The sequence below is a fragment of the Scyliorhinus torazame genome, chromosome 3, assembly GCF_047496885.1.
Source record: "Scyliorhinus torazame isolate Kashiwa2021f chromosome 3, sScyTor2.1, whole genome shotgun sequence".
In the NCBI taxonomy this organism is placed as follows: Eukaryota; Metazoa; Chordata; class Chondrichthyes; order Carcharhiniformes; family Scyliorhinidae; genus Scyliorhinus; species Scyliorhinus torazame.
Genome location: NC_092709.1, coordinates 315,119,424 through 315,143,244, shown reverse-complemented (window position 1 = coordinate 315,143,244; position 23,821 = coordinate 315,119,424). Strand labels below are relative to the sequence as shown.

The 23,821-nt window shown below is 46.2% G+C and overlaps 1 protein-coding gene across 3 annotated transcripts in view; it reads left to right on the top strand.

Moving 5' to 3' along the window:
• The window catches only part of LOC140409247 (receptor expression-enhancing protein 1-like), a 142,167-nt gene that overhangs the window by 92,213 nt on the left and 26,133 nt on the right, over window positions 1–23,821 (top strand). For all 3 annotated transcript variants that reach the window (XM_072497577.1, XM_072497575.1, XM_072497578.1), the window contains 2 exons: window positions 11,816–11,975; window positions 20,224–20,259. In XM_072497577.1, coding sequence (XP_072353678.1) covers window positions 11,816–11,975; window positions 20,224–20,259 — 196 coding nt within the window. The remainder of the gene's footprint in view (window positions 1–11,815; window positions 11,976–20,223; window positions 20,260–23,821) is intronic.

The following is a 23,821-nucleotide window of genomic DNA, read 5'->3' as shown; positions in this document are numbered from 1 at the left end:
CAGCTGGGTACTTAAGGCTCCTAATCACCCCAAACGTATGCGGGCCGCAGGCGGTGAGCAATATGACCACCTGGCGCTCGCGTTCGGTGATATTGTTTGCCCGGAAATAGTAACACATCCGTTGTGCGTACTGGTTCCAGCTTTCCAGCGCAGCATCAAAAACATCCAAACGTCCGTACAGAGGCATGGTGTAATAGAAAACAACTTCCAACCTGTCCAACAGGTTGCGGCGTGGGTGAGGTAAGTACTGATTAACAACTTCCTTACCTTGCAAGTCAGCTGTTAGTTTCGGGAGATCAGTTTCGGGAGCAGGCCTATTGGCTGACTGTAAATCAGGAAGGATACAAAGGGTGTGGCTGAAGTGCCTATAGAAACAGAGTGCTGGAGGCAAACAGAGTGTATCTAAGTTTGGGTAAGGCTGAGTTCGGGTAAGAGGTGAGTGAGGGCTGTGTTTGTTTTTTGGAGTTTGGTGTTTGGGGTTGAGTTTCCCCCCCCCCCAAAAAAAAAATCCAATTAATTAAGTAAATTAATTAACTAGTTAAGGGAATTTGGTGCTCATCTTAAGGAGGTGCAGAGAAGCAGACCTGTGAGGGAGCCTCGGGAGCAATTACATCACAGCCAGCAGGTAAGTGATTGGCTTGTAACTGGTAAGTGATTTCTCTCTCTTTGACTTTCTCTTAGCTGTGTAGTGTAGTTCAAATTTAACTTCAGGTTTAAGTCATGGCAGGAGAGCTCAGACCCGTGTCATGCTCCTCTTGTGAGATGTGGCAAGTCAGGGACCCTTCTGGTGTCCCTGACTCCTTCATCTGCAAGAAGTGTGTCCAACTGCAGCTCCTGTTAGACCGCTTGACGGCTCTGGAGCTGCGGATGGACTCACTTTGGAGCATCCGCGATGCTGAGGAAGTTGTGGATAGCAAATTCAGTGAGTTGGTCACACCGCAGATTAAAATTACTGAGGCAGATAGGGAATGGGTGACCAACAGACAGAGGAAGAGTAGGAAGGCAGTGCAGGGATCCCCTGCGGTCATCTCCCTCCAAATCAGATTTACCGTTTTGGAAACTGTTGGGGGAGATGGCTCACCAGGGGAAGGTGGCAGCAGCCAGGTTCATGGCACCGTGGCTGGCTCTGCTGCACAGAAGGGCGGGAAAAAGAGTGGCAGAGCTATAGTGATAGGGGATTCAATTGTAAGGGGAATAGACAGGCGTTTCTGTGGACGCAAACGAGAATCCAGGTTGGTATGTTGCCTCCCTGGTGCAAGGGTCAAGGATGTCTCGGAGCAGCTGCAGGGCATTCTTGAGGGGGAGGTTGAACAGCCAGCTGTCGTGGTGCATATAGGCACCAACGATATAGGTAAAAAACGGGATGAGGTCCTCCAAGCTGAATTTAGGGAGTTAGGAGCTAAACTAAAAAGTAGGACCTCAAAGGTAGTAATCTCAGGATTGCTACCAGTGCCACGTGATAGTCAGAGTAGGAATGACAGGATAGCTAGGATGAATACGTGGCTTGAGAGATGGTGCAAGAGGGAGGGTTTCAAATTCCTGGGACATTGGGACCGGTTCTGGGGGAGGTGGGACCTGTACAAATCGGACGGTCTGCATCTGGGTGGGACCGGAACCAATGTTCTCGGGGGTGTGTTTGCTAGTGCAGTTGGGGAGGGTTTAAACTAATGTGGCAGGGGGATGGGAACCGATGTAGGAAGTCAGTGGGGACAGAAACAAAAGGCAGGAAGGGAGAGTGTGTAAAGCATGACCTGAGAAAGCAGGGCAGAGAGCAAGGAAGGTCTACATTAAACTGCATTTATTTCAATGCAAGGGGCCTGACGAGCAAAGCGGATGAACTCAGGGCATGGACGGGCACATGGGACTGGGATATTATAGCTATGACTGAAACATGGCTAAGGGAGGGGCAGGACTGGCAGCTCAATGTTCCGGGGTACAGATGCTATAGAACAGGAGGTAAGAGAGGAGGGGGAGTGGCGTTTTTGATTAGGGAGAACATCACGGCAGTACTTAGAGGGGATATATCCGAGGGTTCGCCCACTGAGTCGATATGGGTGGAACTGAAAAATAAGAAGGGAGAGATCACCTTGGTAGGACTGTACTACAGGCCCCCAAATAGTCAGCGGGAAATTGAGGAGCAAATATGTAAGGAGATTACAGATAGCTGCAAGAATAATAGGGTGGTAGTAGTAGGGGACTTTAACTTTCCCAACATTGACTGGGACAGCCATAGCATTAGGGGCTTGGATGGAGGGAAATTTGTTGAGTGTATTCAGGAGGAATTTCTCATTCAGTATGTGGATGGACCGACTAGAGAGGGGGCAAAACTTGACCTCGTCTTGGGAAATAAGGAAGGGCAAGTGACAGAAGTGCTAGTGAGAGATCACTTTGGGACAAGTGACCATAACTCCATTAGTTTTAAGATAGCTATGGAGAATGATAGGTCTGGCCCAAGAGTTAAAATTCTTAATTGGGGCAAGGCCAATTTTGATGGTATCAGACAGGAACTTGCAGAGGTAGATTGGGGGAGACTGTTGGCAGGCAAAGGGACGGCTGGTAAATGGGAGGCTTTTAAAAATGTGTTAACCAGGGTGCAGGGTAAGCACATTCCCTTTAGAGTGAAGGGCAAGGCTGGTAGAAGTAGGGAACCCTGGATGACTCGAGATGTTGAGACTCTGGTCAAAAAGAAGAAGGAGGCATATGACGTACATAAGCAACTGGGATCAAGTGGATCCCTTGAAGAGTATAGAGATTGTCAAAATAGAGTTAAGAGGGAAATCAGGAGGGCAAAAAGGGGACATGAAATTGCTTTGGCAAATAATGCAAGGGAGAATCCAAAGAGATTCTACAAATACATAAAGGGGAAAAGAGTAACTAGGGACAGAGTAGGGCCTCTTAAGGATCAACAAGGGCATCTATGTGCAGAGCCACAAGAGTTGGGTGAGATCCTGAATGAATATTTCTCATCGGTATTCACGGTGGAGAAAGGCATGGATGTTAGGAAACTAAGGGAAATAAATAGTGATGTCTTGAGAAGTGTGCATATTACAGAGGAGGAGGTGCTGGAAGTCTTTAAGCGCATCAAGGTAGATAAATCCCCGGGACCTGATGAAATGTATCCCAGTATGTTGTGGGAGGCTAGGGAGGAAATTGCGGGTCCCCTAACAGAGATATTTGAATCATCGGCAGCCACAGGTGAGGTGCCTGAAGATTGGAGAGTGGCGAATGTTGTGCCCTTGTTTAAGAAGGGCAGCAGGGAAAAGCCTGGGAACTACAGACCGGTGAGCCTAACGTCTGTAGTAGGTAAGTTGCTAGAAGGTATTCTGAGAGACAGGATCTACAAGCATTTAGAGAGGCAAGGACTGATTCGGGGCAGTCAGCATGGCTTTGTGCATGGAAAATCATGTCTCACAAATTTGATTGAGTTTTTTGAGGGGGTGACCAAGAAGGTAGATGAGGGCAGTGCAGTAGACGTTGCCTACATGGACTTTAGCAAAGCCTTTGACAAGGTACCGCATGGTAGGTTGTTGCAGAAGGTTAAAGCTCACGGGATCCAGGGTGAGGTTGCCAATTGGATTCAAAATTGGCTGGACGACAGAAGGCAGATGGTGGTTGTAGAGGGTTGTTTTTCAAACTGGAGGCCTGTGACCAGTGGTGTGCCTCAGGGATCGGTGCTGGGTCCACTGTTATTTGTGATTTATATTAATGATTTGGATGAGAATTTAGGAGGCATGGTTAGTAAGTTTGCAGATGACACCAAGATTGGTGGCACAGTGGATAGTGAAGAAGGTTATCTAGGATTGCAACGGGATCTTGATCAATTAGGCCAGTGGGCCGACGAATGGCAGATGGAGTTTAATTTAGATAAATGTGAGGTGATGCATTTTGGCAGATCGAATCAGGCCAGGACCTACTCAGTTAATGGTATGGCGTTGGGGAGAGTTATAGAACAAAGAGATCTAGGAGTACAGGTTCATAGCTCCTTGAAGGTGGAGTCGCAGGTGGACAGGGTGGTGAAGAAGGCATTCGGCATGCTTGGTTTCATTGGTCATAACATTGAATACAGGAGTTGGGACGTCTTGTTGAAGTTGTACAAGACATTGGTACGGCCACACTTGGAATACTGTGTGCAGTTCTGGTCACCCTATTATAGAAAGGATATTATTAAACTGGAAAGAGTGCAGAAAAGATTTACTAGGATGTTGCCAGGACTTGATGGTTTGAGTTATAAGGAGAGGCTGGATAGACTGGGACTTTTTTCCCTGGAGCGTAGGAGGCTTAGGGGTGATCTTATAAAGGTCTATAAAATAATGAGGGGCATAGATAAGGTAGATAGTCAAGATCTTTTCCCAAAGGTAGGGGAGTCTAAAACTAGAGGGCATCGGTTTAAGGTGAGAGGGGAGAGATTCAGAAGGGCCCAGAGGGGCAATTTCTTCACTCAGAGGGTAGTGAGTGTCTGGAATGGGCTGCCAGAGGTAGTAGTAGAGGTGGGTACAATTGTGTCTTTTAAAAAACATTTAGATAGTTACATGGGTAAGATGGGTATAGAGGGTTATGGGCCAAGTGCGGGCAACTAGGACTAGCTTAATGGTAAAAACTGGGCGGCATGGACTGCTTGGGCCGAAGGGCCTGTTTCCATGCTGTAAACTTCTATGATTCTAACAAAAATCCAGGGTAGGTGACTTCAGCAGTGTAGACAGCTATTCACTTTAACCCTCGTCGCCAGTTTTGTGAGGGCCACGACAAATCCAGCACGAGTTTCAAGGATACAAAGAAATACCATTTATTTACAATAACATATGATACGTACACAACAGCAGCAGCAACTCCACTTGCTGCTTACTCCCTCCTACTGGTTCCAAACTGGCCAGCTTTATTTATACAGAGAGTCTGCTAATGATTTCTCCGCCCCCTCATTGGGGAAGCTTATACTCCCACAGGATTGTGGGATTGTCATTAGTCCCCAGCCAATGGTAAGCAGGCAGATTATAACAGTGGGAAATGCCCCTCCTGGCGCCCATAAACAACAGGGGCCATCGTAGTTCCTGCAATGTCCAATGGTTCCCCCGTGTAGGTGGCCAACCTGGCCTGTGTTGGTTAATGTAAGGGTCTATATACCCTGCTTGATGCGGTCGAATGTCCTCTGGGCGATCACGGAGACCGCTGCGCCAGTGTCCAACTCCATCTCAAGTGGGTGACCATTGACCCATACTGTCACCTTAATGGGGGCCACACGGGGAGCTGCCACACAATGCAGCTTCAGGCAGTCGTCCTCCGTCTCCACGTCCTCAGGAGTACTCGCTGCAGGTTCATGCACATGGAAGGTACGGCCCCTGGGCTGGCTCCAGTTTCGGTCGGAACGTCGGCACCTCTGGCGCCCCCAGGACTGGCGTCCGCGACAAGGTCGGCACCTACAAGTCTGACACGGACATGGCTCCTCATCCATTGGTTCTGGAGAAGGCTCCCTTCGCGAAGGAATGTTCGACGGTCACTGGCGTCGATCCGGATGTCGCCTCGCCCAAGGTACCGCAGGATTGCAGGGGGGGGCGTTTTCGGACAGAAGGGGTTGCGCCCCAAGGCATGCACCTCCATTCCCTGTAGCTCCTGCACTCCTCGTTCTGCGCTCTTTCTGGCCAATACTATTTGAATGGCCTGTTGAAAAGTCAATGTTGGCTCAGCTAACAACTTTCTCTGGGTGGCCGCATTGTTAATACCGCAAATCAAACGGTCGCGTAACACTTCTGCCAATGTCTCACCATAGTCACAGTATTCCACAATCCTGCGTAGCCTGGATTGAAAGTCGGCAAGGGATTCTCCTGGGGTCCTCTCAGCGGTATTAAACCGGTAACGCTGGACTATCGTGGACGGGGTTGGGTTAAAATGTTGACCCACTAAGTTCACAAGTTCATCAAACGTTTTGGTGTCCAGCGCAGCTGGGTACGTAAGGCTCCTAATCACCCCAAACGTATGCGGGCCGCAGGCGGTGAGCAATATGACCACCTGGCGCTCGTTTTCAGTGATATTGTTTGCCCAGAAATAGTAACGCATCTATTGTACGTACTGGTTCCAGCTTTCCAGCGCAGCATCAAAAACATCCAAACGTCCGTACAGAGGCATGGTGTAATCGAAAACAACTTCCAACCTGTATCCACCAAAAATCCAGGGAGGTGACTTCAGCAGTGTAGACAGCTATTCACTTTAACCCTCGTCGCCAGTTTTGTGAGGGCCACGAAGAATCCAGCACGAGTTTTAAGAATACAAAGAAATAACATTTATTTACAATAACATATATATACAACAGCAGCAGCAGCAACTTCCCTTGCTGCTCACTCCTTCCCTGTTGGTTCCAAACTGGCCAGCTTTATTTATGCAGGGAGTCTGCTAATGATTTCTCCGCCCCCCTCATTGGGGAAGCTCATACTCCCACAGGATTGTGGGATTGACATTAGTCCCCAGCCAATGGTAATCAGGCAGGTTATAACACTGCCCATTAGCCAATTCTCTATCCATGCCAATATACCCCCTTGTGGGGCAATCTAGAACAAGAGATCATGGATAAAGGTTGAGAGGCGGTAGATTTGGAACTGAGATGAGGAGGAACTACTTCTCGCCGAGGGTGGGGAACTTGTGGAACTCGCTGCCCCAGAGTGCAGTGGAATTGGAGTAATTAAAGAGTTTCAAGACGGAGACAGATATATTTCTGATTTTAAAAATGGGTTAAAGGGATATGGGGAACAGGTAGGGAGGTGGATCTGAGACCAGGAAGAGATCAGCCATGATCTGATTGAATGGTGGAGCGGGCTCGAAGGGCTGAATTGCCTATTTCTGCTCCTAATTCCTCTGTTCCTATGTACTGCCTCCGACACTTTGGGCTCTTATCTTATGACTTAACCTTCTGCGAGGTACCTTGTCGAAAGTCTTCTGGAAGTCCAAATACAACACATCTGCTGGTTCCCCTCTATCTACTCTGGCTGAGACTTCCTCGAAAAACTCGAATAAATTAGTCAGACCCTTTCATGATGCCATGCTGACTCTGCTTGATGAGATTATGATTTTCCAAATGTGCTGCTATTACTTCCTTAATAATTGATTCCAACATTTTTCCAACATTAGATGTTAGCTAGACTATGTTGGAAAGGATAGGACTGTTCGCCTTGAAACTGCAACATTTAAGAGGTTTTCAAGATGATGTGAGGTTAAAATGATGGCCAAAGTGGTCTAGAGGGTTGGTGAGGTGAATTTTTATTTTGCTCAGAGTTGTCGGGACCTGGAACAGAAGGCACTCCAATTGCACAGCAGGGTTGTCAGCATCTGATAGAAAAAGTCAGGTTAATTTTGAACTTGAAAAGGTGGCGGAAGCTGATTCCCATAAATAATAATAAAGGGGAGTTGGGCAGGTTTTGAGCATGAACGACATACAGGGTTACAGATTAAAAAGCAAGAATATGGGTCGAAGCACGACTGCTTTTACAAATAGCCAACAAGAGGTATGGGGGGGGAGGCGGCTGAATGGCCTCCTCCTGTGCTGTAAGTTCCTCTGACTCTGATTCCGTATAAAGACCTGTGTCAGCTTTCACCAGATTTCTGCATTAGGTATAACACCTTCTCAACCTAATCCTATATATGGAGATAGCCGAGGGGAAGGTAATCCAGATTGTACAGCTTCTAACTCTGCACGAAAGAACTCACTTTGATAAAGGTTCCTTGCATTTTTGCCTTGTGTCTCTTGTCGTTAATTCAAAGGTGGACAAAACCCTCATTTGGGCTCTCGGGACTAAGTCACACTGATGTGTTGTTGAACGAATCGACATCCAGTATCTTGAAAGACTTTTGACATTAACTGGGTGTCAGTTGATCACCATTGTCATGAGCTAAGCAGGGGAATTTAACAGCCAGTGTTCCCATTGCCCGGATGCACTTTATTACTTTGATGTGATGAAGAGCTTTAATTCCAAGTGCAACTAAAATTCTCAAAGGGTGCAGAAAAACATTTGTATATATTGACCCTTTAAAATGCACATAAACGCTGGAAATACTCAACAGGTAGGCAACATCTGTGCAGAGAAAACCACAGGTCCAGATTTTCACTCCGTGGTCAGGTGTGCAGAGGCAGAAGAATTCCTGCTGAATCTTTTAAAATGGCTGCCTGCAATTGGCATTTTGTTGCAGGGGTGATGGGCTGGATTGGAACTTTGGGCCCACCACCTCCAGAATGAGTGCAGTGGCGGGCTGTGCAGATGGTCTACCTCTGTGCTGCAACTCTTTGTTTAAGTTATTATTAAAAAGACTAAAACAAAAAACAGCCCTCCAGCCCTCAATACCCCCCACATAATTCTCAGGCCATATCCATGCCAACCTATGCCACCATTAAGCCCCCATGCCCCTATGTTAACACAGGCCTCTCTGTGCACTACCCCATGGCCCCTCATACTCCCCACATCCCCAGGGCCCTTCATAGTCCTGATGCCAACATTGTGACAACATGCCAATCCATGCCCCCACCCATCACCCTTTCCCATACCCCCTCCATGTCAACTCATCTTATATGCTTTGACAGTTTGATAATTCTTTGACAAAGTTCCAATGAAATTATTCCTTTTTTTTTTCCACAATCGTGCTTACTTTTAATAATCCCAATGGGTGCCTTATCACTCACAAAGGTGTCCTGAAACCATATGCATATGCTTACCTCTAGAAAGGGCTATGCTGGCCATCCAAGTGAATCCAACAAATTTAGATTTCTTACCCCGTCTAATCTGCATACTTTGGGTTTTGCATTCTTATATACCAAACTCTCACTTTAGTGGAGGCAACTGGTGATTTAAATGGCCAGCTGCCTGTGCAAAAATGCAGATGCACAAACCCTGGCCCAACTCAAAATTCCACCGTGTTCGGGGACAGGACTTAGAATTACCGGCCATTTCTGGAGAGACTAACCATCGTTGAGAAAAGATGGGCCAGAGTTAACATTACAGGTCAGTGACCTTTCATGATGAACTCCAAAATACCATGGATCTTCTTGATCTCCCGCAGCAATATTCTACTAAATGATCGAGCCGAAAATGAGGAAATGTTCACTACCTTTATGATTGCTTGGGGAAAGGTTGATGCTGTTAAATTGCCTAGAAATTGCAGAACCCTGCAGCATGAGCAATTTGTGTTTAATAGCACCTGTGTTTCCTAAAACCTGTGCCGAACGTATGCTGAGGCTTCCTAGCATGCTGAATGTTGATGTAGAGTGCTTTAAACTGGGCAGTCCCATACAGAGCTTGATTAAAGTGATTGCTTGAAGGGTACTGACCAGGCTGCATGTGTGGTTTGGATTGTTGCACACAGCTATTTTGTTTTGTAAAGAGTGCTAGTTGTTTGAGTTACAGTAACGCACACAGAGACTTCAGATGCCCTGAATGTATCTCAGAAGGCACCTTCTGAGTCACAAGTAAGTCACCAATTTTGGCACAAAGCAGAAACCAAAGCATTTATATAAACAACAAACACATAAATAAGAGCAAAAGCAAACTTGTACAGCATAATAAATGATGCTTGAAATCCTAAAAGTAGGAACATATGGGGCTGGTTTAGTACATTGGACTAAATAGTTGGCTTGTAATGCAGAACAATGCCAGCAACGTGGGTTCAATTCCCTGAACAGGCGCCGGAATGTGACGACTAGGGGCTTTTCACAGTAACTTCATTGAAGCCTACTTATGACAATAAGCGGTTATTATTAAAGAAGGCACTCCAATTGCGCAGCAAGTCTGTCAGTATCTGATAGAGAAAGTCAGGTTAATTTTGGACCTGATGCGCAGTATGTTGACCCAGCATTGCCGTTTAAGATGCTATTCACTTCCGCAATGTGCTGACGCTATCTCCCATTCCACACACTGCTTGGTGAGCCCATGCAATCTAAAAGAAATGTTTAAAGGAGCTGCACTGATTTTTTTGTTCTGGGCTAAAATTCGGATTTTGTCATTAATAGGGGAAGAACTGCCTTGGTTGCGAGAGTATAAAATCTTACAGTGCAGGGGGAGACCATCGGCCAATGATACCCATGCTTAGTTGATTCTTCTCCCCTGCTCCTTACCCATGGCCACGCAAATGTTTTCATTCCTGATAAATATTTTAAAGTCAACAAACCTTCCATTTATTCTCTCTCCAATGTGTTCACGTGCTTCCTATGTGTGGAAACCTAATTTGTCCCTTCAAAAGAAATATCTATTATGTTGCTATACATAATGACCAGAATATGAACATATGAACAAAGATATGAGTTAGGAGCGTGGGTAGGCCACTCGGCCCTTCGAGCCTGCTGCACCATTCAATGGGATCATGGCTGATCTGATTGTAACCTCAGCTCCACATTCCTGCCTACCCCCAATAATCTTTTATCCCTTTGCTTATCAAGAACCTGTCTATCTCTGCCTTAAAAATATTCAAAAACTCTGTTTCCACCACCTTTCGAGTAACTCCTCTAGATGAAGGATGTATCATTAAACATTAAAGGATAAGTCTCGGTGTTAACTCTGCGATATTACTGGGTGAACAGAGAATGTTTCTGCATTACGTCATTTTGTCTGCTGTTTTGTATTAAGTAGTTTAACATCCCCATTTTGTAAAACCTGTTAATGACTCCTTTCAAGCAGCTGACAAAACGGCTGAAAATATCTTATCGAAAAAACGTCACCTCCAGAAGTGCTCCTTCCGTACTGCAGCAGTCCAGATTGTGCACTCTAATCCTGCAGCGGAACTTAATGATCCTCTGACTCAGAGAAGAGAGCACTGTTGACACAGACATTCAACTGATACAGAAAGCCATTAGTACAAACAAATTTGCACAGTATATTGAGCTCTGATGTGTTCATTGTGACCATTCATTTCACTGCAAAATTGTCCTAACGTTTCATTGATTTGGTGGTGCACCATGATGCGTTGCAGTCCCCATTTCCCGCAGTGATATCAGAAAACATAGAAAATAGAAGGAGTAGGCCATTCGACCCTTTGAGCCTGCTCCACTACTCACCGTGACCATGGTTGATCCAGTATCTCAATGTCACACTTCAGCGTTCTCCCCCTACCCCTTAAGCAGATGGAGACAGGCTGCTGAGAAAATTAGCCTAACAACCCCTTAAAGGTGGAGGTTGATGGTGCATGGTGGTCACAATATTCTGCAACAGCAGGCAACAGGGCGTCAACCAGAGCCCCAAGGTGTTCTGATGCATCAATGACTTTGATCAAAGATTGCCAGCATCAGGTTGGACGTCTACCTCCCCCTCATCAAGTCACAGTAAAATGAAATACAGGACGCCCTTGAATAAGTATGCTGCCAGAGGGTCTTTAAGAGTTAAGAACCTTTCACAACCTTTACCAGCACTTTGAAATGGACTAGGTTGCAGTATTGTAGAAGCAGAAGGTCATCTAAAATTTCCTAGTGAAAGTAGCTGAGAACCTCCTAAAATGGCACTCAAAATTTCAGCTTCTGTGCTCTTCATGATTTCTGTCATCAACAGAGATGTACGTGGTCCCTGCCCATTTCCAGTGTACACTCTGCCCTGATACATTGCCCACAAATGGGTAGAGGCTGGCAGGCAGGAAGTAATTAATTGGTTTGCCTCCCACACTATCTTGGTGCTGCAGCACCAGGTTTAAATTTGAGATTTAAATGGGGGCAGTCACTAGGCCAAAACCGCTCCCTCACTGGCAAACAGAACTTTGTGGAAATTTATATATGCTGAGGGACACTTTATTTTCTGGTAATGATCCCTGTATAATGGTCACACGCTCTGTGATAAAGTAAACATGCTTTGCTGTGCCGCAGGGACAGGGAGCTTTGTCAGAAAGGCTACGGAGCTTCAGCATGCAGGACCTGACAACTATTCGAGGGGAAAACATTGACAGTCCCGACGAACAGATAAGCAGCACACAGAGCCACGCCCAGAGCCCACCGCGGAACATTACAGAGACAGTTGATAACTCAGGTAAGCTTTGATTCCTATAACCTTCACCGAAACCATGCCATATATCGGACTGTAAATTTAAATATTAAGTTAGGCACTAATAAATCCAATAAGGAAACCAGGATAAACTTCTTTCAGGATAAACTCAGAATGGTGGGAATGTAGTTGAGATGAACAGGTACAGAAAACAATCAAAAAGACTAATGAAATGCTGGCCTTGTATCTGAAGGACTAGAGTACAAGGTGGTAGGAGACATGCTTCAACAGTACGAAACCCTGGTTCGGAGACCTCAGCAGGAGTATGTGCGCACTTCAGGGCACCACATCTTAGGAAGGATATTTTTGCCTTGGAGGGATTTACCAAAATAACACAGGCTGAATTTTATTCTGGAGGTGGAGTAACGATGGGTGTAAGCGCACCTCTGCTTGACTGGCGAATTGCCCCGCTGCCGGGTGTCAATCCGTTAACTAGCTTGAGGCAGTCTTCCGCCCTCTTCCAAGAGACAGTGCAGTTTCTGAGCACTGCTGACCAATCGAACATCCAGCTGCCCTCTGATCCCAGCAACCCCACCAGAGGGGTTGGCCATTGTTGAGATTGCAGCAGGTTTCCAATTAAGGCGTTCAGCGATGGAGCCGGACTGTGAGGTGAGTCCAGGGTCTTGACGGTGCAAAGCTGGCAGAACGGGGCGAGGGGTGTGAGGGTCAGGGGGTGACAGTTCAAAGGGGGGTGGGGAGGGGCAGCTGAGGAGCATGGGAGCTGTTCGCCTTTTTGGGGCATTCTCCAAAGGGTACAGGGAGTCTGAAAAAGAGGCCAGGATACTTGGCACCAATCTCCCCCGCTGCCATAAAATCCCAGTGGGGCAGTGGAATTAAAATGCTACATCAAAGGGTTCAATTGTGAGGGGAAATTAAACAAAACAGACTTGTATTCCGTGGAATTTAGACGGTTAAGGGGTGCTTTGATCAAAGTTTCCAAAGTATTGAGAGGAACAGATAGAGAGGAACTATTTCTGCTGGTCTTGTGCTCGGTGAACTAGTTTAAGAATGAGAAATAGACTTTTCGGGAGTGAAGATCAGAAACGTTTCTACACAAAGGCTGGTAGAAGTTTGGAACTCTCTTCCGCAATTGGCAATCTGTGGCAGATCACTTGTAAATTCTAAATCTGAAGTTGACTTTGGGGGGACCGGGGGCAGCACGGTGGTGCAGTGGTTAGCACTGCAGTCTCACGGCGCCGAGGTCCCAAGTTCGATCCCAGCTCTGGGTCACTGTCCGTGTGGAGTTTGCACATTCTCCCCGCATTTGCGTATGTTTCGCCCCCACAACCCAAAGTTGTGCAGGGTAGGTGGATTGGCCACGCTAAATTGTCCCTTAATTGGAAAAAATGAATTGGGTACTCTGCATTTATAAAAACAAAAAAAGACTTTGGTGGGACCGGAATATCCTGCTGGCTGGAAGGACCATAACATCCCACCCAAAGGTGGCAGAGTAGAGAAACGAGCAACAATCTTTGTCCATGTTGGTCAGAGCAGTTTAAAGGAAGAGCTTTATAATTAGCTTGACAACTTCACTTTTATTACTGCACAATGTTGGATGAGCTGCTTTGCAACATATTTCCTTAGCGTTCTCTATTGGTTCTACCTCATCACTTGCTGACGATGTGGGAAGGTGAGGAGGGGATCTGAGCAGGCATGAGAGAAAGATGCATTTACACCTGAGGCAGTCTTGCTGCACCCACCCTTACCGGTGGCTGCAGACCCAGGTGGACCTAGCTAGCTGTGGCTGAGGAAATATGCCTCCTCCGCCTATATTATTCATCAAGAGAGCCCGTTGCAGAAAGTTGCCAATTCCTGTCACCAAGCCTTCATTCCAATCTCAGAACAGGATTGACCAAGGCAGCGGACACTCTCTGAACTTTGAAACAAACTCTGGGTATGCCTGCCAAATTCTATAAGCAAAAGCGCATTACTGCATAAATCAGGTGAAGGGTGTCCAGGAATAACTCTTTCATTATCTCCCCATGGAATGCAGTCAAGGTTATGACTAAGCACTGCTTTTACCACAGAGCATGTCTCCCCCAAGTGTAGGCTGTGATTGGTATCTATCTTAGTTCTGGATCCCATTTCTCATTCTATCATCCTCTGGTTGCTCCTCCTCATACTTGCACTGTAACTGACCTTCTGCTACTTTATTGATCTAACTTTGTTATTTCTGTAGCTATGCTACTGCTTGAAAATATTGAGGAGAGAGGTGTACTGGTGCTGTTTTTTTCTGGATGTATTGGTATGATTCAATGCTGTGAAAGTGAAGAAGTGGACTTGCCATGGGTGAGGAGTAAACACGGGGGACATTAATAGTCGGATCAGTTGCGGCGTTCATTTCTTTATTCACGTGAAGTCCCAGCCTCTGGATGTGGGAGTCTCCTGCTGCATTCCTCACTGAACTTTGGCTTGGCTGGGAGTATTCCCCCACGCTGAAGAGAAGTTGAATCTTATCTTGCTGCTGCTCCTCCGCCAGCTACTCCAGAGCTTCGTCAGCAAATTCTCCTGCCTCACTCTACTTTGTGTTGGAATGGTCAAGCCCTTTAAAAGCAAATGAACCCGACATTATCGGCTTGCTCGCTTGTCAAAGCGCCTTTATTTGGGGCCTTTCATGGCTTCAAGACATTCCAAAGTGGTTGACCATTTGAAGTGTGGTCACTGTTGCCGTGTTAAGGGCCAAGGGTTAACTAGGTATATGTCACTGACAGTGTGGAAGATCACAAATAGTGCCAACGGCAATGTCAAGGGGTAAATGAGGCTCTTCAATCTGCCCAGCAACTCATCCAGGGAAAAGCTTCAAAATCAAACTTGCATCATTTCTGCTGCCGCACTTGTGGATCACACATTGCATCAGTGTTTAATTTTTCTTCATGGGATGTGGGTGTCACAGGTAAGATCAACGTACGTTGCCTATTAGCCCTGATTGCCCTTGAACTGAGTGGCTTGCTCAACCACTTCACTGGGAATTTAAGAGTCAACCACATTGCTGTGGGTCTGGACCCGCATGTGGGCCAGACCAGGTAAGGGCGGCAGATCTCCTTCCCAAAAGGGCATTAGTGATGGGTTTTTACCACAATCAATGAGATTTTCATGGTCACCAATATTGAGACTAGTTTTACACGGTGATGGCATCTGTCTGTCTCAGCAGACGATGGACTGTGCCCCGGGTGTATGTCACTTCTGGATTGAACACCATCTCTTGTGACTGTAGAGGCTGATTTGTGAGTGGCAGTGCCATCCACAGCTGAACAGTATTGGCCCAAGGTCGACTGTTGTTGCTTCCTTCCATCAACCTGGTCTTTTCCTTTAATCTCTGCTTTTTCCATGCCCTTCCTGACTGCTTGTCTCCAGGCACTCCGATCAGCAGCCAGGACTTCCCATGCATTATCCCTAATCCCAGTCAACTGGAGGTCTCGCTCGCAGGCATCTTTGTGTCACAGACTTGGACGACCTATTGGCTGCTCAGAGCACAAGCCTGGTATGCAACCATTTTGTATTTTCGGTTAGCTTGCTATTGGTCCCCATTCGATTTCTCAACTTTGACATGATAGCTGCAGCCGTGGCAATCCTGGTGCTGATTTCAGGTCCACAGGGCAGGCTGCTGGCTGTTGCTGATCCAAAGTACATGAGGCTGCAGACGAACTCCAGAGTGAGGGTGTCAATGTTGATGGAAAGTGAGGTCTGCACATCTTGGCCCATAACTTTGGTCGTCTTGATGCTGATTGTCAGTCCAAACTCCTGGCAGGCCCAAGGGAACTGATCTACAAGATGTTGCAAGTGAACCTCAGTATGGGATGCAAATGTAGCATTATCAGGAAAGAGCAACACACAGACAAGGACTTTACACACTTCGGTCTTGGTGTGCAGTCTTGCCAAGTTGAACAGTTTGGCATCAGTTCGGGCATGTAGGTAGACACCTCATTTGAGTCACCATGGAGAAAAATATGCCAAAGAGAATTGGCCCCTTTTTTATCCAGTTGCTGATCTTGAAAGCCTATGACATTGCTACATTGTAATTGACAAAACTGTGCGTGTTCTCATGGAAAGAGGAAATTACACCCAGAATCCAGGCGGGCAGCCTATTTCCCACATCAGTCTAAAGACTCTCTGGTGACAAGATTAACGTCCTTGATGAGGTCTATAAAGACAATGTAGAGTGGTAGGGTGGCACTGCTGCCCCACAGTGCCAGGGACCCGGATTAGATTCCGACCTCAGGTGACTATGTGGAGTTTGTACATTCTCCCCGTGTCTGCATGGGTTTCCCCTGGGTGCTCCGGTTTCCTCCCACAGTCCAATGGTGTGTACAGGTTAGGTGGATTGGCCATACTGAATTGCCCTTTAGTGTCCAAAAGGTTATAATGATCTTTATTCCTGTCACAAGTAGGCTTACATTAACAATAAAGTTACTTTGAAAATGGGGTTATAGGGATAGGGCGGGGGTGTGGGCCTATGTTAGGGAGCTCTTGCAGTGGGTCAGCACAGACTTGATGAGCCAAACGGTCTCCTTCTGCACTGTAAGGATTCTGTGGGTCTGCGCTGTTTGCAGCACTTCACCTCTGACTGCCAAAGTGAGAAAATCGTGTCAACTTTCTCCAGCGTTTGCAATCCGGTCAGAGCAACATGAGCGAATGCTTAACAAGGAGATCCCTTTTGTTTTTTTACACGGCTTGAAGCACAAATCTTTCCTTCCAGCAGACCCAAAAGTTCATGGACATGCTGCAGCAGTGCTGGATCTCCACTTTTGATGATTTCAGGTTGAGGGATAAATATACAGATTAGGGAGAACTCTCCTGCTCTTCTATTTGAAAGAACGTCATGGGATCGATTACATCCAGCTCTAAGTGGGCATATGGGGCTTCAGTTTAACTTCTCTTCTGGAGGAAGGCCCTTCCTCAGTACAGCACTGGGAAGGGAATTTCAGCCTAGATTATTCCGTATCCTGTGTACAGTCCACAATGGGCCATGCAAGCCATGCACACCTACGTAGGTTTTAAGCCCATTTAGGCGTGATTACCCGGGACCACCCGGGCTCCCGGCATCTACCGGCCTCTCCTGGGGAATCCCAGCTGGTGACGTTCAGTACTGGTCCACAAAAACGTGGACCAGGCGGAACGACACCCAGGGGGGTCTCTCAGGCCATCGAAGGGCCCCCGGGGTGGTCAAGGATAGGGCAGGGTGGCCCTCTGGCCCTGCCCCTGGAACACATGCACCTTGGCACTATCAGGCTGGCACCTTGGCACTGCCATAGTGTCCGGGTTGCACTGCAAAGCCGGCAGGAGCTCTGCCAGGATGGCGGTGCCAGGCTGGCACTGTCATGCGTCAGGGCCTGAGGGGGACCGTGCTCATGAAAGGAGGGTGGGGGGGGGCGGTGGGGTGTATGGAAGGTACGGGACGCAGGGCGGGTATGAAGGGGTCAGTCTCAGCCACCCCATAGCGGGTTGTCATCACTTGGGGGGGTGTGGGACAGTACCTATGTGTGGGGGGGGGGCGATCCATAAATTCCTTTAGAGATGGTGACACCCTTTCAAAGTGGTGGCCTAACCTCTGAAGAGCAGGTCTGGCCAGTGAGTTCAATTCCCCAGTGATGAAAATAAAGTGGGATTTAACTAAATGGGAACAAAGTCCCATAGCGAGCCGGTTTAGCCTCATGTTTCATGTCCAGAAACACAATGTTATAAAATGGCACTCACGTTAGATAGGGGGCCTCAGCAGGGAACGCGCGGCCAAGGTCACACATAGCCCCGTTTTGTGCACTGAGACGCTCTGCTCGCCGGAATTCCTCAGTGCAGCGAGAGATCAGGACACTATTTCTAAATGGTGTCCCAATCTCTGGAGCCTCCAAAGCAGACCCCCCCCCCCCCACCCGGATGCCCCCAATGCACTATGGAAGGCTAGCTGTCTCGCTTTAATATGCAGATTTGCTAACAAGGTATCCTGCCCACAATGGGCGGGATTTGCATCGCAAACTTTGAAACTTTGAATTGAAAACTTTGAATATATTCGATGCGGCTGGATATAGCACTTGGGGCGAATGGGATCAAAGGCTATGGGGAGAAAGCAGGATTAGGCTATTGAGTTGGATGATCAGCCATGATCGTGATAAATGGCGGAGCAGGCTCGAAGGGCCAAAAGGCCTCCTCCTGCTCCTATCTTCTATGTACCTATGGAACATCTCGAGAGATCACGTCAGAACTCGTAAGGCGTTGTGAGCCGGGTTGATCCCGGGAGCAGGGTCTCCCGGCTTCTATCGGCCACGCTGCACCGCCGCGCGCTGCTTTTTGTGCACAGCGTGGCCGTACAATCGCTTCCTAAGCGTGGGCTTGACCAGAGCGAAACTCCCCAGGGCCTAAAAATGTGACTAATTGTGATTACATGTCCGTGGGGAACTTGCCAACAGAACCGAGGAAAAACCTCCAGCAAAATCCGTCACAAATGACACTTCAAAACTTTTCCGTTAGATCGCACCCTATAGATTTTACCCTTCCAGGCACTGAAACATTAAATTAAACATACTTAAAGCTATACCTTATTTCTAATGTTTATCAATACAAATATAAACCCCTTAAAACTACCTTTGTTTTCCTAACACACTAAATAGCAATATTTTCCATTTTCATCACCCAAAATATAACATTGGACTCCCCATCTGTTACGACCCCCTGGGCTGGTCAATTCCAGCTCCACTTGACCTGGAGTCACAACACAATTGAAATTAACTATTAATTCTTAAAGATTGAGATGGGGGGGAAATGTTTATTATACCATGTTGATGTCATTGTCGATGTTATTTTTATAAAAATTTTCAAATACCTTAATAAAAATATTCTTTTTAAAAACTATTAATTCTTAGAAAATACCCAAGGTCTTTCGTCTCTGGCTGCCCAATAACTACAGTCACCCGGTTTGTAAATTTAAACACAATTAAGCTTTATTAATAACAATAACTATAATTATATATGCAGCAAAATACAACTGGTTGACTATTATCTAATTCCTAACTCCCCCCTCTTCAAATCGTCCCACCCTCTCCACACACACAAGACAGACTAACACAGAGGGGAAAGAGGGGTGTAAAGAAAAAATAATATGAAAAGTAAAAAGGATAAAAGTCTCTTTTCAGATGGATGTCTTCCAGTACAGCTTTCTTCAGCCGAGATCTTCAGTTGGAGATTTTTGGTTTCAGTCTGTAATGGTTTTCACTGTAGATTCATCCAGGTCTCAAAAAACAGCAGATAGGCAGTATTTTGGAAAAAGAGAGAAAGGCAGCAGCTCACAGCTTCTTCTCCCAGCATCCAGGACCCAACTGTTCCTTCCTGGGTTCTGTGAAAACCATCCCACACGGTAAGACCCAATTTCCATGGCAGCACAGTGGTGCAGTGGGTTAGCCTTGCAGCCTCACGGCGCCGAGGTCCCAGGTTCGATCCTGGTTCTGGGTCACTGTCCGTGTGGAGTTTGCACATTCTCCCCGTGTTTGCATGTTTACTCAGGAGTTATTCCAGACCTATTCTGCTTAATGTCTAAACCAATATATTTAAAAGCCCGACGACTAACCTCCGATCTTAAATTCCACCTTAACGTTGTTGATAACACATTTCTCAAATTCCATGGTGCCTCCGCCCATAATTAATTATCAACATATGTCATGAATGTGCCTCAAAAGTTTCCCTTTTTGATACCAGTAAACCACTGCGGGATCTGCTTTCAGAAAATAGATCTCACTGAGAAATATCACGCCCTCGAGGTATCATTCAGGCCATAAACACATTTCTTTACTTTCCTTGAATAGCGTGAATTAGATAGCGAGTTGTTATTAAGTTGAAGTTAAGACCTGCCCTATTAAGTTGAAGTTCTCCAGCTTTTCATTTACGCCGCAGGTCACGAGTTTGTGCAAGAGGAAGATTTGCTTTTGTAAGGCATCCTATCGCATCTTTGAGAAAGGTCGTTAAATACAATTAATTATTTTCAAAAGTGTATTTATTAATGTAGGCAAAACCAAACTGCACCATTTTGATACCAAGATCCTCACATACAGCAATGAGATGAATAGCCAGTTAATCTCTTGTTGAAGGAGCATCTTGGCCAAGACAAGATTTCACTTGCACCAGAATATTTTGTTTCTCATATTTCCATGGCCCTGGTGCTGATTTGTACTCCTTTGCTGATCTGTCAATTGTTTAATTTTGTTGGTAAATGTTTTTCCTTCGACATTCCTATTTCCCCCCCCCCCAGTTTTTAGAAATGGCATCATATTCAATATAATAACAGGTAAGTCATAATAATTTGGGAATGGGACCATGGAATTCATCCTGGGCTCATACTGTTTGAGCTGTTGATTGTGCTGACTAACCTGCTGGCTATAACAATATTGGAATTGGTTGGATTGAAGGATGGATTTCTATATTAAAATCAAATGCACTAACATGGGCTCAGATCATTCCGGTGCTGTTCTGTAGTTGGCTGGTGGAATGACTGTCCTGATGGCTCAGTTGGAAAATGCATATCTGCACTAAAGTTATGAGGGCCACAAAAGTTCTCAGCCTGCTTCCTGATCTGTGCTGGGTTTTCTGTTTTGAATGGAGGCCGTAATAAGTTGCTATGTCTGCATTACCTGGTTCTGAGATTCTATTCCTGTTCTTCATACACTTATGGAATCATACAGAACAGAAGGAGGTTTTTCAGCCCCTGGTTCTTGAAGGAAGTTTCCATCAGATCATAATCCACTGTCCTTTCCCCATTGCCCCGTTTTTTTATTCCCAAGTTGTTATGGTCCAGTTAAACACCAGTAATGTTTTGCTTAAAGTAGACAAAGTTTGAAATCCCAGCTTCCCCACTATGAGAATAAAACCACAAGATCCCACGGTTTTAACTAAACAAAATAAACTTTATTAGTCAAAGTCAGGAAAGTAAAACCATTTACAATATCTGTCTTATACACTAGCATTCGGAATTAACATGAGGTAGATATGAATTAACTGGCAAGCTGTGATTGAACACACCACACTGCACATTAAATGGCATTTGCAACCAAGCCAGATCCCATGGATTTCTCAGCAAATCACCAGGCATCAATGACCACTGTGTGTCACAATATCTGGTTATAACTCGGCCTCCCTCATGAGGGATTTCGACTCTTCACTTTCACAGATCGAATTTCTTCAAAAGCTACGCCAACTCACACTGCCTCTGTGATTGCTCACCTTCAGATGGTTGAATCTTTTGTCCTGAGTCTGCGCTCCAAGGGATTCACAGAGCTGCACTCCCACTTCTAATTACCAGCACCCTTGCAACTCTTTCACACACCGCTAGCTTGCCCCTAAGTGAGGATGAGACTGATAAACTCTCATGCCCTCCATCTCAGATAGCTCGCCGAAAGTGACTTTTGCAGTCAAGCAATGTACAGGAGAGTGGCTGATGCCGATGAAACTGAACCTCAGCCACTGCAAGTGCTTGCAAGAAAGAAGGTCTTGCATTTATATTGCGTGTTTTGCAGCATGTCCCAGAGTGCTATATACTTTTTTAATGTCATCACTGTTGCCATGTAGGAAGCATGGCAGCCAATTACGCACATACATACAAACATACGAATCAGGAGCAGGAGGAGGCCCTTCGAGCCTGCTCCCCCATTCAATAAGATCAGGACTGATCTGATTGTAACCTCAACCCCACAATCCTGCCAATGCCTGATAACTTTCACCCTCTTGTTAATCAAAAATCTATCTACCAGTGCCTTAAAGATATTCAAAGACTCTGCCTTTTGAGGAAGAAAGTTCCAAAGACTCAAGACCCTCTGAGAGAAAGCATTTCACCTCATCGCTGTCTTAAATGAGTGACCCCTTATTTTTAAACAATGACCGCTAGTTCTAGATTCTCCCACAAGAGGAAATATCCTCTCCCATATCCCCCTGTCAATACCCCTCAGGTTCTTGAAGGTTTTGATCAAATCGCCTCTTGTGACTCATAGAATTTACAGTGCAGAAGGAGGCCATTCGGCCCATCGAGTCTGCACCGGCTCTTGGAAAGAGCACCCTACCCAAGGACAACGCCTCCACCCTATCCCCATAACCCAGTAACCCCACCCAACACTATGGGCAATTTGGGACACTAAGGGCAATTTATCATGGCCAATCCACCTAACCTGCACATCTTTGGATTGTGGGAGGAAACCGGAGCACCCGGAGGAAACCCACGCACACACGGGGAGGATGTGCAGACTCCGCACAGACAGTGACCCAAGCCGGAATCGAACCTGGGACCCTGGAGCTGTGAAGCAATTGTGCTATTACTCTTCTAAACTCCAGTGAATACAAGCCTAACCTGTCCAACCTTTCCTCATAAGACAACCCGCCCATTCCTGGTATTAGTCCAGTAAACCCTCTCTGAACAGCTCCTAACACTTTTACTTATTTCTTTAAATAAGGAGACCAATACTACACACAGTATTCCAAATGTGGCCTCATCGGCGCCCTGTATAAATGACGCATAACGTCCCTACTGTTGTAATCAATTCTCCTCACATTCTATTAGCTTTCCGAATTACTTGCTATACCTGCAGGCTAGCCTTTTCTCATTCATGCACTAGGACATCCAGATCCCTCTAAATCACAGAGGTCTGTAATCTCTCTTGTTACCATTTAGATAACAAGTTTTTTATTCTTCTTGCCAAAACGGACCATTTCACATTTGTCGAAATTGTTCCATTTGCCAGATCTTTGACCACTCACTTAATCTATCTACATCCTTGTGTCCTTGTCACAATTTACTTTCCTGTCCATCTCTGTGCCATCGGCAAATTTAGCAACCATACCTTCGATCCTTTCATCCAAGTCATTGATACAAATTGTAAAAAGCTGAGACCCCAGTACTGATCCCTGTGGGATCCACTCGTCACATCCTGCCACCCAGAAAAATACCCATTTATTCCCACTCTCTGTTTCCTGTTGGCTAGCTAATTTGTGTACAGCAGGCTCCACCATCGGTCTGATGATGACTGAAGGATAAACATTAGCCAAGACTCCCATTCATAATTCCCTTGACACGCTCAGTATTTTCAGCATTTTCTGTGTTTTTCTCATAACTCCTCTGCTGTTTTTTAGAGACGGTGCAGGCAGAACCTCGGTTTAACATCTTAGACAAGACAGCACCTCCAACAGTGCAGCACTCCTTCAGTTCTGCACTGGATTTTCAGTCTTGACTTTTGTGCTCAAGACCATAAAACATAGGAGCAGAAGTAGGCCATTCAGTCCATCAAGTTTGCTCTGCCATTCAATGAGATTAAAAATTTTTTTTTTAGAGTATCCAATTAAGGGGCAATTTAGCGTGGCCAATCCACCTACCCTGCACATCTTTGGGTTGTGGGGGTGAAACCCATGCAGACACAGGGAGAATGTGCAAACTCCACACAGACCCAGGGCCAGAATTCGAAAACGGGTCCTCAGTGCCTTGAGGCAGCAATGCTAACCACTGTGCAACCGTGCCACCCATTCAATGAGATCATGACTTATTTGATGATCCTCAACTCCTCTTTCCCGCCTTATCCCCATTACCCTTGATTCCCATACTGATAAAAAATCTGTCTATCTCTGTCTTGAGCATACTTAACGACCCAGCCTTTACAGCTCTCTGCAGTAAAGAAATCCACATAACCACTATCCACTGAGAGAAGAATTTCCTCCCCATCTCTGTCCTAAATAGGCAACTCCTAAATTAAACCAATTACCATCTGACTCACGTCTCCATCTGAGTCCCGGCTGACACTGCCATGCAGGAATATATGGGAGGAGGTAACTGAAGGAGCGAAGGAGCATTAGCAACGGTCTAGTGCTGTGGG